Source organism: Myotis daubentonii, chromosome 2 (genome assembly GCF_963259705.1).
Source record: "Myotis daubentonii chromosome 2, mMyoDau2.1, whole genome shotgun sequence".
NCBI lineage: Eukaryota > Metazoa > Chordata > Mammalia > Chiroptera > Vespertilionidae > Myotis > Myotis daubentonii.
Genome location: NC_081841.1, coordinates 85,663,351 through 85,682,557, shown reverse-complemented (window position 1 = coordinate 85,682,557; position 19,207 = coordinate 85,663,351). Strand labels below are relative to the sequence as shown.

At 38.3% G+C, this 19,207-nt stretch overlaps 1 protein-coding gene across 8 annotated transcripts in view; it reads left to right on the top strand.

Annotated features, from left to right (window-relative positions):
* CEP290 (centrosomal protein 290) overlaps nucleotides 1-19,207 on the top strand; it is a 121,235-nt gene that overhangs the window by 99,217 nt on the left and 2,811 nt on the right. For 3 of the 8 annotated variants that reach the window (XM_059683732.1, XM_059683733.1, XM_059683738.1), the window contains 7 exons: nucleotides 2,557-2,643; nucleotides 4,052-4,216; nucleotides 4,760-4,882; nucleotides 6,236-6,408; nucleotides 13,835-13,976; nucleotides 15,323-15,396; nucleotides 15,972-16,971. In XM_059683732.1, the coding sequence (XP_059539715.1) occupies nucleotides 2,557-2,643; nucleotides 4,052-4,216; nucleotides 4,760-4,882; nucleotides 6,236-6,408; nucleotides 13,835-13,976; nucleotides 15,323-15,396; nucleotides 15,972-16,104 (897 nt within the window). In that variant the 3' untranslated portion in view covers nucleotides 16,105-16,971. Of the gene's footprint in view, nucleotides 1-2,556; nucleotides 2,644-4,051; nucleotides 4,217-4,759; nucleotides 4,883-6,235; nucleotides 6,409-13,834; nucleotides 13,977-15,322; nucleotides 15,397-15,971; nucleotides 16,973-19,007; nucleotides 19,088-19,207 lie in introns of those variants that run through there. The other 5 variants (XM_059683734.1, XM_059683737.1, XM_059683739.1 and 2 more) reach the window with 4 other exon arrangements.

Below are 19,207 nucleotides of genomic sequence, written 5' to 3'. Positions count from 1 at the left end.
AATAAATGAGACATAGTTAACATAAAATAATAGAATATTTTGCCGAAACCGGTTTGGCTCAGTGGATAGAGCGTCAGCCTGTGGACTGAAAGGTCCCAGGTTCGATTCCGGTCAAGGGCATGTACCTGGGTTGCGGGCACATCCCCAGTAGGAGATGTGCAGGCGGCAACTGACCAATGTTTCTCTCTCATCGATGTTTCTAGCTCTCTATCTCTCTCCCTTCCTCTCTGTAAAAAATCAATAAAATATATTTTAAAAAAAATAATAGAATATTTTAATAAAATTAATATTTTTTCTTGTACATTAACTTACCAGACACTGAATAACTGCACAAATTAATAAATGTAGCTCAAATAAACCTATTTTTCTTGTTCTCTGAAAGCACAATATTTCCCATTGCGCACATCAAACAAGTCAGTCTAAGACTAATGACGTGGCAGTCGGCTGCTAAAATATTCGCTGCTAGTATTAGTGGAGAGAAATGGTACACCTGTATGTAAGGCGCATAAGGAAATGAATGCAACATGATTATAGTAATAAGTCATTAGCAAACGTTATAATTCGTTATTAATAACTAGAGGCCCGGTGCATAGATTCATGCACTGTTGGGGGGTCCCTTGGCATGGCTTGCGGGGATCAGGCCAAAACAAGCAGTCCAACACCGCCTGCCACTCCTGCCTGCTGCTCTTGCTCATCCTGGCCCCACTGTGCCTGCCACCACCGCCACTCAGTAGGCTTGCCGCTACTCCGCTGTGGTGTCCACGCGCCCATCCTAGTATGATACTGGCGTGCCCATGACCAGGAAGCAGCCGTGGGTTCGCACCCAGCCGGTCGAATCCTGGTCCTGGTCCTGGTCCAAATGGGGGAGGGGTGCGCAGGGGGAGTTTCCACAAGAGAGGCTCATGCCACCGCAAATGCACTCACCAGCCGTGAGCCCAGTGTCTGGTGCCTATCAATCAGCTGAGCAGCGCTCCTGCTGTGGGAGCGCATTGACTACCGGGGGCAGCTCCTGCATTGAGAGTCTGCCTTCTGGTGGTCAGTGCACATCATAGTGACCAGTCGACCAGTTGCTTATGATTTTGTATACATAGATTATGTATAACAGGATATTTTAGAAATTAAGTTACAAAATTTTTATTAAAATATTTCTTACAGACCGTTCCATTGGTTGGGCTGCAGAATACTCGTTGTGGGCCACATGTGGACCATGGGCCACAAGTTTGACATGCTTGCTCTAAAAATAATAATATAATAATAATAATAATAAATAAAAATTTTTAAAATACCCTAGTAAGGAAGCTCTGCCCAGTAGCTCAGTTGGTTAGAGCATTGTGCCAATACACCAAGGTTGCAGGTTCGATCCCTGTTCAGGGCACATACAAGAATCAACCAAAAAATGCATACATAGTGGAACAACAAAGCAATGTTTTCTCTTTCTCTCTCAAATCAATCAATTTAAAAAATATATGGTAGTTAGCAAAATATGATATTTTAGCAGAGAGCTAGGGACAAATAAAGAAGTGGGTCATGCAAATAATTGAAAAAGAGTTCCAGACAACAAATAGCAAGTTCAAATGCCCAGCACTAAGAGGATTCCTGGTGTACTTCATTAACAGTTTCACACTTTAAGATATTAGGATATCTCTAAAAAAATTAAATCTTTAAATTAAAAATATATTAGGTTAATTGTCTCTCTTAGAAATGTTATTTATTTTGATGTTTGTATAAAGTTTATCTTTGGTTTTTCAAATCTTATGCTATTTATGGGAATCTTCTTTTTCTCTTGGCTGGTTAATTGTTTCAGTTCTGTTTCTAAACCTAAAATATTAGCAATCTGTTAGTTCCACTGGTAATCATATACTTTATCTATTTCTTGCTTCACAGTGTGATTTTTACACTGTTAGAGCCAGTGTTAGAAGTTCAGTTGTCTGTTTCTCTATACCAGGGGTTCTCAACCTTCCTAATGCTGCGACCCTTTAATACAGTTTCTCATGTTGTAGTGACCCCCAACCATAAAATTATTTTCGTTGCTACTTCATAACTGTAATTTTGCCACTGTAATGAATCATAATGTAAATATCTGATATGTAGGATGTATGTTCATTGTTACAAATTGAACATAATTAAAGCATAGTGATTAATCACAAAAACAATATGTAATTATATATGTGTATTCCAATGGTCTTAGGCGACCCCTGTGAAAGGGTTGTTCGACCTCCAAAGAGGTTGCGACCCACAGGTTGAGAACCGCTGCTCTATACCAAATGGGTTTACATATGTAATTTATGGGACATTTAAAATCTGGGTCCTAAACTCAAATTTATATTGCACATTAAGGCAAAAATAGTTCTTGAAATTTATATACATAATACGCTGTATTTATACACTTTAATTCAACATGTGTATTAGTTCAAAATCCTTTTTATTGCTAGAGATCCACTAGTTGAGTTTGGCTATTCATTTATAGCGATTGCTAGTTCAGATGCATGGTTTATCTTTTCTTTCCTATTGCGGTAGCTGTGTTCAATTGTTATATGTTTGCTTTTAATCTTACAGAATCAAGTAAGAGATTTGAAGGAAATGTGTGAATTTCTTAAAAAAGAAAAAGCAGAAGTTGAGCGGAAACTTGGCCATGTTAGAGGGGTAAGTTTGGGAGAATATGCCATATATTTGTTTTGGTTTCAGAAGTGGAAATGAAAAAGTAAGTATGGGTATGTCCTAACAGCAGTGATATGCCTTTACTGTTTACAGTTTCAGTTTTTATTCTGCTGCATCTACAATATAAAACATTATTAAGCTTTTCTGTGTTTCAAGTTAATGTTTTATCATCTGTCACACCTACATGCATTTTATTTCACTTGTACTCCACTTCATCTCTTTTTTTGTTGCATATCTTTCCACACCTAGAAAACATTTAACTTTCAGGAATCATCCTTTTGTTCATTAAGGTAACTACTAAGTGCTCCTTGGTCCAATTCTAACATTTTGTAATTATTTTATGATGTCCACGGCAACTTCTTAGTATAATGCTCTGTAAACATGTTTCCCAATTTTTTTTTATTATTGCTTTTTTCTTTCCATGTATTTTGTATTCACCTTTTACAATAAATAAATGTTGCCTACGAGGTCAAGACCAAATATTTAACCCCCTGTTGATATATTGTTAACTGGTACAAGTGGAAGCAATCATAATGGACAAAAGCTTTGTCAAGTAATAATATTAAATATATGATAGATTTGATAAAAATATTTAATGTCATTACAAAAGTATTCAGACAAATATCTGTTGGCAGTCAGCAACATTCATTTCATCAATAAAAATCTATTTGTTAATTTAACCTTTTCTAAGGTAATTATGAAAGTATTATTGAAATTATGTAAAAGTTTATATTTTAGGGTTATTTATTACAGTGTGAATACTGCATAAAATGCCAAACAAGTAAGCAGATTATTTTACTTGACTATTAAAAAACTTTTTACTTTAAATTATAAGCAGTTAAACTTATTAAGTGCTCACCCAGCTCTTTTGATAACTTTACACCAGGTTTTTAATTTCAGCTATCTCTTCTATTAGTCAGAAACTGAATTTCTAGTCAATGGTTATTCTTAAAGAAAATCATCTTTGTTATGCTGCAATTCAAATTTGATAACTTATGAGCTCTTTAAAGACAATGTGTGTGGGGGTTTAGGGGGTTATCAAATATAAAGAAAACTGGTATATTGTAATGAACATTAGCTAAATAGAATATTTAGGTTCTTATGTTTATTTATTTGGAACAGACATCAAGGATAGAGTATTTAAGCTGTTACTTAACAGCTGCATGACTTTAGGAATATCAAATCTTTGACTCTTAATTTTCTTATATGTAAAATGAGAATTATAATTCTCAGAGGGTTATTATAATGATAAATTGAAATAATATAAGCTCTGGCTTCAAATGTTAGAAATCAATAATATGAGTATAATAATGAGTTTGGTATGTTATTATTACTTTATATTATATTCTCTAAAATATTTAACTTAATTGAAAGTTAATATATTCTTTTGTAGTCCGGCAGAAGTGGAAAGACAATCCCAGAACTAGAAAAAACCATTGGTTTAATGAAAAAAGTAGTTGAAAAAGTCCAAAGAGAAAATGAACAGTTGAAAAAAGCATCAGGAATACTGACCAGTGAAAAAATGGCTAATATTGAGCTGGAAAATGAAAAGTTGAAGGTAATATTTTAAATATGATTATTTGTATGGAATATTTTACTATTATAATTTTTATTAATTTTTAAAGGAAAATTTTAAATATCCATCTACATAAATGGCTTTAATGACTGCAGGAGATACTTTGCACATACAGAAAAGCTTACTGGAAACAAGACTAGGGGTAGTTAGAATAACTATTTGATCTTTTTATTATTTCAAGACCAATGGTTCTTATTCTGGCAGCATAAAATTAATTACTTGTATCTATTTTCAAAAATATAGATGCTTAAGTCCCCATTCTGGGATTGATTAGATTCCTCTGGGGTGGGTGCTATCATAGGTATTGTGATTTAAAATTTTTCAAGTCATCAGTTCATTCTAGTGTGTATAAGCAGGGTTGGGAACCTATGCTGTAGATGACTAGTATTAGATAGAAGACTTTAATTATAATTACGTCAAATATTATCTTTGCAACTACTTTGAATTAAGTTTGATAAGTTTATAAGATCATCTTTTACTGTATTTCATTGTTTTAATAATGTACAGTTAATTTTTTATTGCTAGGCTGAATTAGAAAAACTTAAAGCTCATCTCGGACGACAGTTGAGCATGCACTATGAATCCAAGACCAAAGGCACAGAGAAAATTGTTGCTGAAAATGAACGTCTTCGTAAAGAACTTAAAAAAGTATGACTTTCATTAGGGATTATAATTTTATGTTAATTAACTAATACATCTTGGAAAAACTGAATGAAAAAAGTTGATGGCACGTTTATTCAAAGTAGTTACTAAGGCTTCTGTGAATTATGTTTTTATTTTTGCCATCCTTTCACCATGAGGAATGTTGAAAATAAAAACTTAATAAATTAAGAGGCAGTATAATGTAGAAGCTGGGATTTAAATCTTAGCTCTGTCATTTATTAGCCATGGTAACTAGGTGAAACTACTAACCTATATCCCTAGTTTCCTCATCTGTAAAGTTGGGAATAATAAGTATATCTGTTTTACAGAGCTGCTGTAGGGTTTAAGTGAGTGACTTTTTGTACACATGACTTAGAACAATGCCTACTATGCAGTAAGATGTATATGAAACTGTTTTGTTAAATGAGCAGTAAGATTCCTTTCGAAGTAGCAAAATATATTCTTTGCCCAAACAAGTAGGTATTATTATTTATATGGATGATCTAGTGAATAAATTGAAATTAGTATTTTTTTTTAAATATATTTTATTGATTTTTCACAGAGAGGAAAGGAGAGAGATAGAGAGTCAGAAACATCGATGAGAGAGATACATCGATCAGCTGCCTCCTGCACATCCCCCACTGGGGATGTGCCCGCAACCCAGGTACATGCCCCTGACCGGAATCGAACCCGGGACCCCCTCAGTCCGCAGGCCGATGCTCTATCCACTGAGCCAAACCGGATTCGGCTGAAATTAGTATTTTTAATGTTTCCCTTTTTTATTAAATTTATTGGGGTGATATTGGTTAACATGATCATATAAGTTTCAGGTGTGGGTTTCTATGTTACTAAGATCTGTATATTGCACTGTGTATCTACCACCCAAAGTCGAATCTTCAGAGTGATGTTGTTCTTTGAACATGGGTGTTTAATAGTGGAAATAATCTGTGGTACTTATACATAATATAGGCGTATGGGTAGGTCTCTCAATTAGAGTTAAAACAAAACATATTTTTAATGTGTAAAGGCATAAACTACCCATTATTCTGTAAGTATTATAGACAACGATGACAAACTTAAAGTAACCAAACAAAATGACAAATTTAGAGTAACCACTAGAATTAAATACTTGTAAATATATTTTTCTAACCCCATTTAAGTGATCTGTTGTTCTAATTATTCTGATTATATTGCTGTTTTAGAGTAAAGAAACATGGGATTTTTATTGGAATTTTAATCAGCATTTAGAACTCCAGATTATTTTTATTTTCTAATTTATAGTGATCATTTTGAATATATTGCATCTGTGACAACAGTGTGACATTTTGTCATAATATACTAATTAGCTCTTAATGACAGGAAACTGAAGCTGCAGAGAAATTGCGGATAGCCAAGAATAACTTAGAGATATTGAATGAGAAGATGACAGTTCAGCTAGAAGAGATGGGAAAGAGGTTACAGTTGGCGGAAAGTAGAGGTCCACAGCTCGAGGGTGCTGACAGCAAGAGCTGGAAATCAATTGTTGTTACAAGGTACGAATAAGTAGTCTAAAACTAACACAATTGAATTAGTTCTAATTCTGCCATTTTAAAAGAATATGACACTCTTCTGATTCACTTAGTTCTTTCCTGATGAACTGCTCGGTGGTTTGTTTTAACATGATACTTATTCTTTTTTGATCCTAGCATTGCCAGAGTCTTTTTCTTCCTTCAACTAATTTGGGTGACAGGGCCTGGGACAGAGCAGAGCTAAGCTGGGCTGAGCTCCTGGAGCTGGATGGGCATCTGGAAGCTGCTGTCAGCCAGGTGCCTAGACTGCTGTGCCATCTCCTCCTGGGCACTGCTTTTGTCCAGCTTACTCAAGTATAAGCCAGGCATAATTGAGCCGTTTTGTCACAACCTGTGGCACACTGGTTCTGGCCCGGGCTGTCATTTTGGCATTGTATTCTGTGCAACTTGTTCTTCAAATAACCCCAACAGATGAATTCAGCAACCACTGTAGTGTCTCACTGGCCTCTGCTTCCCTTCACTTGCTTTTCTCCTACTCCGTGAACCTTTTCTACAAGTATGTGTGGTGCCTGACTGTCAAATAAACCTTGTGGCTATGAAAGAGGTGGTGGGAATTCACAAGGAAACATTCCTGTGTGCATTGCCACTGTCACCTCAGTCGTTCATCATGACTGATGAGTCAATAAAAGGCTTTGATGTCAATCTCATTTCCAACCATAAGCAGCTGCTTATCCTATATAATAAAAGCACAGTATGCAAATTGTCCCCTCAACTGGGAGTTTGTCCGGGAGTTCAACGAGGTGGCGGGGCCAGCCAGGCGAAGGGAGGGAGTACCTGGCCAGCAGCCGGCAGCCACTAGGGACCCTACCAGTGTACAAATTTCGTGCACTGGGCCTTTAGTAATAGTACAAAAGCCTATTTAGTAATAGTACAAAAGAATGGGCAATGAAATCTTGCCCATTCTTTTCCCATTAAAGCCATGCTGTATTATTTGTGTTCTTTATTTCTGCTGGCCCCATTTCAAAGGCAAACACATCTTTATCTTCCCATATTCATAGGGTTCTTTATGTCCATGCATCCCTGCCCCAACCCGCGGGACAACACCGGGGGAACGAAGAGACACCCTAGGAGAATGAGACAAACAAGGGACACGAAAGAATGGAGGCAAGACAGTGCTCTGATCAAGCCTCCAAATTTTATTCTCACAGCGGCAGGATATATACTGTTTTAGGGACGGGTGGGTAAAGGGGTCTATGGGCAGTAACCTATTACTAGAGATTTATTAGGCTCTGGATGGCTGTGCTTATCAGCGGAGATGTGTGATTTAGCAGGCTCCGGATGGCTGTGCTTATCAGTGGAGATGTGTGATTTAGCGGCTGTGTGAGGGTAGTTTATCTTTAACTGCTGGCCAATTTGCAAGACACAGGTGGTTTCTGATAATTAGGAGTTTCTGGAGGAACCAGAAACTTACAGTTCTTAAGATGGCTTTGTCTAAGCCAATATCTCTAATGGCTCCCAACACATCCCTAGTTTCACTTTCATTGTTTACCTGCTATTTAGGATGGACTTGATGAAGTATGGGATGGCAATCACCACTCCTACAACTAGGATGGAAGCCTTAGCATTGTGAGGCTACAAGTCCCTTAGTGGACCTGAGGGACTAGACTAGACTTCCTTGTCAGCCAAGTCTAAGGAAAAAAGAAGGTTATGCAGGTAATTAGAGGGCAGCCCAGGTGGCCAGGCGGTCCTGGTGAGGGGTCCTTGGTTCCTGTCCTAATATACTGAGAAATCAAAGCCACTGTTCCCCATTCTAGCCTTCTCTTACTCCCGTCAGAGGGCAAGTGTAGGAGCTAAGTGAAATAACGTGTAACAGGATAAAGGGGAGAAGGTGTTTCTTCTTTTGTCTGCTTGGACCCCAGCAGAGGCTCTCAATCAGCAACAGTGTCAGTTGATTTTTTTGGTCCTTTATTTTATTCTGTAATAATGTATGGGCTCAAGGGATTTTGAGTTGCTTTAAGATGTATTTATTCAGCACCTGCTGCATGCCAGACTGTGTGCTTTTTGTTTTCCTAACAGGCCTACTTTGCTTAGCTTCCTTCAGAGAGCCAGGTAGCTTCATGGAGAAACACCTAATTTCACTGTGACCTTAACTACATTACATCTCTTCTCTGTGAGATCAAGTTTTGTATCTATGAAAATGATAACCCCTGTCCTTCCTTTTCTAAAAAGGGCTCTGTGAGCCTTAAGAGAAGATTATTAATGTGAAAAGGGTTTCTGAAGTTCATAAATATTTGAGAGGGGTGGTAATATTTAACTGAAGATGACTTTGACTTTTAGACTGCGTGTTTAATCTGAGAACAGTACAGGTAACTGAGCATACTCTAGGCCAGTGGTCGACAAACTCATTAGTCAACAGAGCCAAATATCAACAGTACAACGATTGAAATTTCTTTTGAGAGCCAAATCTTTTAAACTTAAACTATATAGGTAGGTACATTGTTACTAACTTAATTAGAGTACTCCTAAGCTGGCCTTTGCTAAAAATGTCCTCAATCTGATTGAGGTATGTTCGCTGAGGTCGACCCCTTCCAACTCTCCCATCCACACTCATCTTGTGTACTTATTTCGTCTGTCTCCTTTTGTTCATCCTCTCAATATGTCCAAACCATCTCAACATACAGGGCACCTAAAAAAATGTTTCATTTTATAATAATAAAGCCACCAACACAAAATAATTACAATTCTTAAATTGATGACAAAAATACCTGTAGGATTTGCAGCTGGTTGGAAAAATACAGGTAACTTTATGCTTCGAGTAGGTACTTTTGTCACCCATGCACGATTTGCAGACGCGACTAGCACTAACCACTGCACAATGAGGCTGCTGACTGACTGGCTTACTCAACTCGTGTATGAATCGCGGGCGCCTCCCCCGTGCTGCATATCCTGCAGCCTGCCTGCACCGCATCTCCGGTTGCCTGACCCACCGACCGACACCCCCCACTTCTTCTAACGCCACTTCTTCAAAATAGACTCGCCCAGGCCAAAAACCAACTTCTGCTCATGGGCCACGAAGTTTCAATCGCACTGTACGTGCGCGCCCGCACATGGTACTTTGTGGAAGAGCCACACTCAAGGGGTCATAGAGCTGCGTGTGGCTCGCGAGCCACGGTTTGCCGACCATTGCACTAGTCATTCAGTAAACCCTCTTGAAAACTACATAGTAGAATCCACTTGACAGAAAACTCATTTTGATCCTTGGCCTCCAGCCCCTCTAAATACACCAAAGAAATTGCTACAGTCTGTAGCTGGGATCCATGTCAGGCCTTATACTGACTGCTGAGACAGGCTGGGTGATGCAGTCCTAGGCGATCAGAGAAGGCCCCTCTGATTGGGTGGCATTTCAGCCAGAAAATTGAATGAAATGAAGAAGTGAGCTTCTAAAATTTTACCACTTTGGTTGATAGTCTTTGTTAAGGTAAGAACATTGCCTTCTAATCTGAGTTTCTAAGATTTATCGAAAGCTTTTGGAATGTATTGAGATAGTAATTTTTCTTGCTTGTACTGGCCTTACCTGATTTTGTTACCATAAAATTCCTTCTTTTCTCTGGAAAAGTTATAATATTATAAGCATTGTCTTCCTTTAAGGTGTTATGATGTGCTTGTAAAACCATTTTGGCTCAATGTTTTAAAATTTTTTATTGGCATTTGAGTTTGTTATGTGTTTTTTTCTAAACTATTTATCATTTCTCTAAAGGTTATGTATCTATTCAGATTTTTATAAGCTTCCTCCCTCCCCATCATAGGCCATTTCACTCATCCATGCTTTTGCACATTCTCTCTCTTCTCCCAGCAGTGTACTGTGTCCTTTTGATTTTGTTCTCCCTGGATACCTTTTTGGTGTCTGTGTGTGTGTGTGTGTGTGTGTGTGTGTGTGTGTGTATGAAATGCTTTAACTGGTGATCTTTAACTATATTCATAATATTATCCAACAGCCCAGCCTGTACAGCTCAGTGGATTGAGTGTAGTCCCATGCACCCAGAGGTTGCTGGTTCGATTCCCGATCAAGGCATATGCCTGGGCTGCAGGCTGAATCCCTAGTAGGGAGTGTTAAGGAGGCAGCTAATCTATGTTTCTCTTTCATCAATGTGTCTGTCTTTCTCGCACTTTCCCTTTCTTTCTCTGAAATCAATAAAAACATATTTTTTAAAAAAGAATATCCAAGAATATAGAATTTGATATTCTAATGAATTTTACTTTTAATTTTTTGTTTTGCGACTGAAAAATACATTTAATATTTTACATTGATCAAATTCAGGCTCCACCCTTATTTATAACCTTGGGAAACACCTAACTTCTCTTTTTTAATTGGCCTGTCTGTTAGTTATGAGTACTTACTGTCAGCTAATGCTAAATAAATAGGTAGCAAAAGGTTTGACTTAAAGAAACAGTATAATAAGATATTCTTTGTTATTTTTAGTGCAATAATTTGAACTGTCTTAAATCAATGAAATTATTTTCCATGTTTACACTTATTATTTTCCTTGTGAAGCTTCTTATTTCCCCTTCAAGTTTGAATGATAGCCTTGCTGGATAGAGTATTCTTGGATTCAGTCCTTTGCTTTGCATCACTTTGTAAATTTCTGTCCATTCTTTTCTGGCCTGATGTGTTTCTGTTGAGAAATCATTTGACAATCTAATGGGAGATCCCTTGTATGTAACTTTCCGTCTCTCTCTTGCAGCCTGTAAGATTCTCTCTTTGTCCTGAACATTTGCCATGGTAATTATGATGTGTCTTGGTGTGGGTCTTTTCGGGTTCACCTTGTTTGGGACTCTCTGGGCTTGTGTGACTTTTTTCTTCCCCACCTGAGGGAAGTTTTCTGATATTATTTCTTCGAATAGGTTTTCTAATCCTTGTTCATCTTTCTGTTGTTCTGGTACCCCTATTATTCGTATGTTGTTTCGTTTCATGTTGTCCCAAAGCTCCCTTAGGCTCTCCTCCTGTCTTTTAATTTTTTTCTCTAATTGCAGTACATTTTGGGTGTGTTTTGCTTCCTTGTCTTCTAATTCACTAATTCGGCCCTCCGCTTCTCCTAGTCTACTGTTGATACTTTCAATGGTGTTTTTCATTGCAGCTATATCACTCTTTGTTTCTTCTTGGGTCTTACTTAAGTTGTTGATTTTTTCATCTGTTTCTTCTAGCTTCTTCCATATGTTATTGATTTTTTTCATCTGTTTCTTCTTGCTTCTTGCAGAGGTTGTCGATTTTTTTCCTCCATCCGGTTTATGCACTCTAGGACCCTTATTCTGAATTCTTTTTCTGTCATGTTGCATGCCTCTGTATTACTTAGCTGCTTTTCTGGAGCGTCCTCCTTCTCTTTCCTTTGGGGGTTTCTTTGTCTACCCATGTTTGATCTCACTGACATATCTAGACATTGACTCATTCAGTGGTTGCTCCCTTGGTGGCAGTGACTCCTTGGTCTGTGGTTGCTCTTCGGGCGGTTGCGGTAGCAGCTGCTCTTCAGTTGGCAGCAGCTCCTCTGGTGGGTGCTGTTCACAGCTGTGGTGGCTCTTCTGGCTGGTGGGGCGAGGTTTCATGTACAGCTGCTGTTCCTCAGCAGAGGGTGTGGTGCTCAGGAGGTTGCTGTTGCTTGGATCTGCTGCATTGATGTAAAGGCACAAAATACAACACAACAAGGCACCAGGTACCAGGCACTATACACAAATATATTCACGATATTAATAACCCCAAATAAAGGTGACCACCCGAATTAAGAGAATTAGGGGATAAGGAAGAAGGAAGAGAAAAAGATAAAAGAGAAAAAAGAAAAGAAAAGTAGGGACCAAAAAAAGGAGTGCAAAAATGAAATTGGGAAAAAGGAGGGGGGAAAATAAAAGCGAGAAAAGAAAAGAAAAGAAAAAAAAAAAGAGCGAAAAGAGAGAATGAAGTGGAAGAGGGGAAGAGACTTTTTATATGAGGAGAATACTCCTATAGAACCACCACTAATCCCAACAAATTCCAGCAACAGCTCCCTGGAGATGAATGCAAACTAGAAACAACCAATAATATAACGATGAAAATAGAATGGAGAACACTAATCCCAAAATAAAATAAAGAGAAAATAAAATGGCACTTTAAAAAATGGTAAAATGGTAGCAGTAATAATACTGGTTAAAAATAAGAAGGTAGTAATTAAAAGGGTAAAATCAGGTGATGGAAAAAGAAGAAAAAAAAGAAAAAAAGAAGAAAAAAAAAAGAAAAAAAAATTGGTTTCTTAGTTAAAGGGTGAAAAAAGAAAACAAAAAATTGCAGTAGTAAAGGTCCTTCGGTTCTTCTATTCTTCAGTGTGGCTCGCCTTAGACCTGCCAGGTATTCAGGAGAGTGTTGAGTTTCCCTGCGATACACTGTTCCTCTGTGTTGTAAACCACAGTCCTTATTTTAAAGCAGGCCGTATTTGTTTCCCAGACTGCCTTATTTTGTGTTTAGCAAAGAGTCAGTTTGTGGGTCAGCCTCTGGGTGGCAGTGTTCTGGGGTTGGCCTCTGAGGCTATAGGGCCTCTCTGTCCAGTGGAAGTTCACTGCCCAGAGCTGGCTGCGTAATAGTTAGTTACCGGCCGCTGTGTTGTTGCTGGGATTGAAAATCCCTCTATAGGCCAGACCCTGTTAACTCCCAGGGACTGATCAGGTTATTTTAATCCTTGATCTCCTTCAGGGTGGAATCTGGGTGTGGCTGTGCTCCTTGCCTGGGGGCTGGGGGGAGGAGTCTCACTCTCTGGAGAGAATGGCTGCCCCAGTCCTGGGCTCAGGGGTGTCTCAGCACTCAATTCACTGCCACCTCTCCCGGCCGCCCTTCTCTCCTCAGTCTCTCCCCAGATTCCACTCCTCCGCACACTCTCCCTCTCTTCAGCACAGGTGAGTGTCTGTATCCAAAATGTCCCATGAACAGGATTCAGTGAAAACAAACAGACAAATGCTGGCCGCGGAAACGGGGAATGCTTGGTTTCTGTAAGCTTCTTCTCTTATCGGGACTGCATGGTCTGGTCAGCTCTTCTGGCTGTCCCCTTTAGGCTCAGTCCTCCGTGATCACAGAACCCAGCTCTCAATTTCCCTGGCGGCGCCAGGAATCCTGCGGTTCTCCTTTCCCCCATCAGGGGCTGTGCCTGTCCCAGGGGACGCGGCTGTCTGCCACGCGGTCTCCTTCCAACTCTCTGGGCTCAGAGGTCTGGCAAACTTTCCTGCCCAAATCCCTGTTTTTTTTTACCTTTCCAGGGGAGTTCTTCTCTTCCCGGCTGCAAACCGTCTCACCAGCTGAGCAATTTCGCCAATTCGGGGTGGGTGTTATTACTTTCAGCTGCTCACTCCATTTGCTCCAGGACACGACCTGGGACGCGTCTGCCTATATCGCCGCCATCTTCCGTCTGACACCTATTATTTTCCTTAATACTTTTAGAATGTATGAAACCAAATTGAAAGAATTGGAAACTGATATTGCCAAAAAAGCACAAAGTCTTACTGATCTTAAACAGCTTGTAAGACAAGCAACAAAGAGGGAACAAAAAGTTAAGAAATACACCGAAGACCTTGAGCAACAGGCAAGTAATGTAATTTTTATTTACATGATAAAATAATGTATTATATCTCAAGCCCCATCCTTGGTATTGTCTAATATAGCTAAAAATGAACTCCTGACTAATTTCTACCCTGGAAGGCCCATCTAAGAGAATGACACCATCATTCACCCATTTGTTTAAGCCCCAAACCTTAGATCATCAGCTCCTTTTTTTCCCACACACCTCATATCTTTTTCATAAATCATGTTAGCTCAGTTTTCAAAGTCTACCCCAAATCTGACAATGTCTCAACACCTCTAACACTGCCAGGCTAGTCCAAGCTGTTCTATCACACTTGAACTATTCTCATTATCTCCTAACTCAGTGATGGCAAACCTATGACACGCATGTCAGAGGTGACAAGCGAACTCATTTTTTTGGTTGATTTTTCTTTGTTAAATGGCATTTAAATATATAATATAAATATCAAAAATATGTCTTTGTTTTACTATGGTTGCAAATATCAAAAAATTTCTATATGTGACACGGCACCAGAGTTAAGTTAGGGTTTTTCAAAATGCTGACATGCCGAGCTCAAAAAGTTCGCCATCACTGTCCTAACTGGTCTCCCTGCTTCTACTCTTGCCTTGTTTCGCCTTCTCCCTTCCCTGGTCTGTTTTTTCCACATAGTTTCCCAGTAATCCTTTTGAAGCATAAAGCAAATATAGCGGTCCCATCCGTAGAATCTTCCAATGGTTCCATTATCCTAGAGTAAAACTAAAGTTCTTCTCATACCTGTAAGGACCCACATGGTCTGGCATCTGCTTTCCTCTTTAGCCTCCTCTTTACCTTCCCTTCATCCACAGTGTTCTAGCCACATTGACCTTTCAGTCCTTTGAACAAACCAAATTCATTCAAGCTTCAGGGCCTAGCTCTTGTTTCAAGTAAGATTTACCCAAATATTCCTATAGCTCACTTCCTCACTTTACATCTCTGTTAAAATGGAGGCTTAGATCTTCCCTAACCCTATAGTACCTTCCATCACTCTTTATTCTCTTACCCTGGGTTATTTTCCATCTGGTACTGTTATCACCTCACAGTACACACTCATTGTCTTTCCTCACTAAAAATATAAGGACCATGGGACCAGGGAGCAAGGGACTGTGCCTGCTTTTTTCACTCTGTGTCCTCTATGCCTTGGACAGTGCTTGGCATGTACTAGTTAATAAGTAATTGTTGAATGAACACTGAGTAGAACATGATGGATGCATGCTCATCTGTGCCTTTAAAAACCCAACTTTTAATAGTATGCTTTATTGAAAATATATCTTTATAAACTCTCATTTTCATGTCTAACTTTGTTTTCTAATTTTTCATTATGCCCAAAGATTGAGATTCTCAAACATATTCCTGAAGGTGCTGAAACAAAGCAAGGCCTTCAAAGGGAGCTTCAAGTTCTTAGGTACGTTTTCTCTTCATATGACAACTCTTTTCTTTTTTTACCTTTTTCTTTAACCAGGTTTACTATATCTAGAGAGTTAAGATTTTTCAACCTTGCTATCTAAGAGGCTTATCAGCCTTATTTTATCCTCCTAATTCCAACCATTCTATCTTTTATATAATAGATGCTGGGAGAAAAATCACGGTAAACCAGGTCCTAATATAAGTATCGTTTGTAATGTAGTTTAAACTTTCTTAGTAGCACAGACCTTAATTTTTCAGAGGCAAATACGAACGAAAGGGGGGTGGGGGGGAGCCTTTACTTCCCGGGTTCTGAGTAGCCTGCTCTCAGGAGCTCTTCCAGTAGGAAAACATCTCTTGAAAATAACATCAGGTCAGATGTTAAGAAAAACATGAAGGCTTTTAATTCCATGATCTTTCTTTAAGAATGGTAATATTGCAGCAGGGAAAGTAAATGAATACCTTTATAAATATCAGTGAGTTCTAAGCACTGTACATTATAGTTCATAGGAAATGCCATATATTTTGTGGAACAGTGGTTTTGGTTTGTTTAATAACATTACCATTGTGCTCTAGATTAGCGAATAGTAAGCTGGAAAAAGAAAAAGAAGAATTAATCCATCAGACAGAAGTACACAAAGACCAAGGTGGAGCTGAGAGCACCTTAAAGCATGGTAATGTATTTTATAGCATACTTATAGCATGTTAGGCAGCTGACGTTTTGAATTAGGGTTTGCATTTTTTGTTTGTTCACAGGTTTCTGATAACTTTCTTCCTATAAAGTCAAATCCCAGTGTAAGTTTTGTGGAGCTATCTCTTCCTCCGTGTAATATTATTCCCAACAAGCCCTTATCAAGTACTTAAATGTTTTTTTCATTATGTTCCATTTGGTGTTACAGATTTAATCAGGATACAGTGCTGAGTGATGATTGTTGATTCCAGTTTTTAAATATAGGTCGTTTTAAACCCTCTGACATGTTTTTCTAAATGTTATTGTAATCTTGTTAATTTAAAAACTACATAAACTGCATGTATAAGTAAAAATATTTTTTCCTTTAACAAAGTAATGTCTATCCTTCTACCCCCTTCTTTTCTCATTCAAAAGTGACTACTAGTCATTCCCCTATTCTTTTGTGCTTATGTATATATGCACATACACACACAGTGAATAGTTGATACTTATTTGCAGATTCTGTATTTGAGTTCACTTACTCACTAAAATGTATTTGTAACCCCAAAATCAGTACTCAAGGTATGTTGTGAAAATAGAGTAGTAAAAAATGTCAGACCCACACTTTCCCAGATGAGATCCAACAAGGTGATGCTCTGCATTCTTATTCAGCTTTCATACAGAGATGACCAGAGAATGGAGACAGTAGGGGGCAGTGCAATTTAGGGCCAGAAGCTAAGGTTCTGGGGCCAGCTGGACTAGGTTTGAATCCCAACTCTCACACTGGCTAGTGGGGCAGCCTCAGGAAAGCCACTTGGCACTCCTAAACCTTTTCTCTTTTGCAAAAAGAATCTACCAGAATGTTCCCAGGATTTAAGATTATAATCTGAGATATATGTATATGTTTAGATATAGGTGTAGATTATATATCTACTATATATATATAAAATTTTCCCTTAAGAGCAATGGTTCAATATTCACTAATTCATTGTGTTGACTTTATAGACCATAACTACTGTAAATAATGAGAATCCATTATTTGAGCTGTATGTTTGATGCTTGATGGAAATGGCAAATTCTGTGCCAAAGAATTATACCAATTAATATCTGAACCACATGATTACTTCATATAGCTTATTCACATAGTCTTCTTGTTACTTTGTATTAAAGCTATCATGTGGTATGAGTTGTACCAGACACTATGCTAAATCCTTTATGACCATTTTATAATTTATAATCCTGTATGGTGGGTACTATTGTCTCCCTTTTCCTGTGATAAAACAAATTTGAAGAGGTTAAGTTACCTGTCCCCAGGGTCACAACAGGTAGAAAGTGGCAGGGGCAGGATGAAACCTGAATCCAGGAAACTCCAAAGCTCCTCTTTATTTCCTGCCATTGACCAGTATGCTGCATTGCCACTCGGTGACTAAAAGTACATATAGCCTCTCTCTCAATGGTCTCTCTCAAAGCAGCTAGCTTGGTGTAGTGGACTAGACACAGTAGACCAAAGACCTGGGAATGCTGTTAACAGGCAAGTTCTAAACCTGTTTCCTGAAAGGGAATTTCTGAACCCCCATATTGTATTTCAAAGATTAAGGCTCAAAATCAACCCTTAACTGTTATGGAAATTATATTTTAATATAAGTGGTCATTAAACTAACTTTTGAAAAGTGCTACACATTACCAATCAATGGAATATATAGCAGCACACTGATTAAGACAATCTTCTCAATACAGCATCCCAGTGATTAAGAATCAATTCTGTAAAAAATCATTAGCACTTTCTGCAAAGGTGAGGGAAGCTTTGAAAAGTACGATTTTGCTCTGCCTTCCAAAGGAAGATGGGTTCTGCTATTTCCATGAAAAGGGTGAGGAAAATATTTCCTGTCTCCAACTTACAATTAGAGGACCCTTTCATAGGCACCTTATTAGAATATACTTCTTATCCCATTCATAAAAATGTGTTTACTACCCATTATTTTCCTAAACTTTATTGCTTTTTTAATTATACCCTTCAATGGTTGCAAAATGACCACATGACACCATATAGGAAGTGTTTAAAGAAAATGTTTTCAGAAGACAGCAATTACATCAAAAATACCATTTGCCCATTGATTCTCATTATAAAATTAGACATTAATTCTGGGGAGGAAATCCATAAATTAAAACCCTTATGCTGTTTTTGTACTTACCTTTTCCACCTAAGTATCAGGACTTATTCATGTTTGTGTTACCCATCCTGCCTAGCACGTTTTCTTATGGCGATTACACAGTAATTGAGTAATGACCTACATGGACAAGCCAATGCTGCTACGTAACAGGGGCAATTTGAGCGGCTTATGGTTGTAGCTCTTTACCCAACGGTCTACTTATTCTTCTGTTGTACTTTTAGTACTTAACTTTTCTTGGCTTTAGAATTTTTTTTTGGAAAATAAGTTTCTTCCATGTAAAAAGTTAACCTCACTCTTTACATCGAATATATAGCAAATGTATTTTCTCTTTGCCATAAAATTATATTACCTAATAGAGGTAAAATATAGTATTCACAGCTTAAAGTGTTTAATCCATAAAATGCAACATTTCCGGGCTCTACTTTCATAAGTTTTCTCCTTATTCTCTAAAACAAATCCCTTTATCTTAAAGGGATTAATCCCTTTATCTTAGAGTAGAAAAAAGCTGGGTCTAGTTAATTTTTATATATATATATATATATATATATGTTATGTATAAATTAGAGGCCCAGTGCATGAAATTCGTGCATGGATAGGGTCTCTAGGCCTGGCTGGCGATCAGGGCCTATTGGGGCCTTCTGACTGCTGGCCAGGGCCTCCCTTCATTCCGCGCCACCTCCTGGTGGGCAGAACACATCATAGTGAGTGATCAAACACCCAAGGGGACACTTTGCATATTAGCCTTTTATATATATAGATTTTTTTTGGCAGATCATGATCAACTAAAGGAAAAGATAAAGGATCTAGAGAGACAGCTGAAGACTTCAGATCTAGAAAAGCAGCATTTGAAGGTAATATATCTAATTATAGTATTACTAGGGGCCCGGTGCACGAAATTCGTGCACTGGGTGTGTGTGTGTGTTGGGGGGGGGGGGGAGTGTCTCTCAGCCCAGCCTGCCCCCTCTCACATA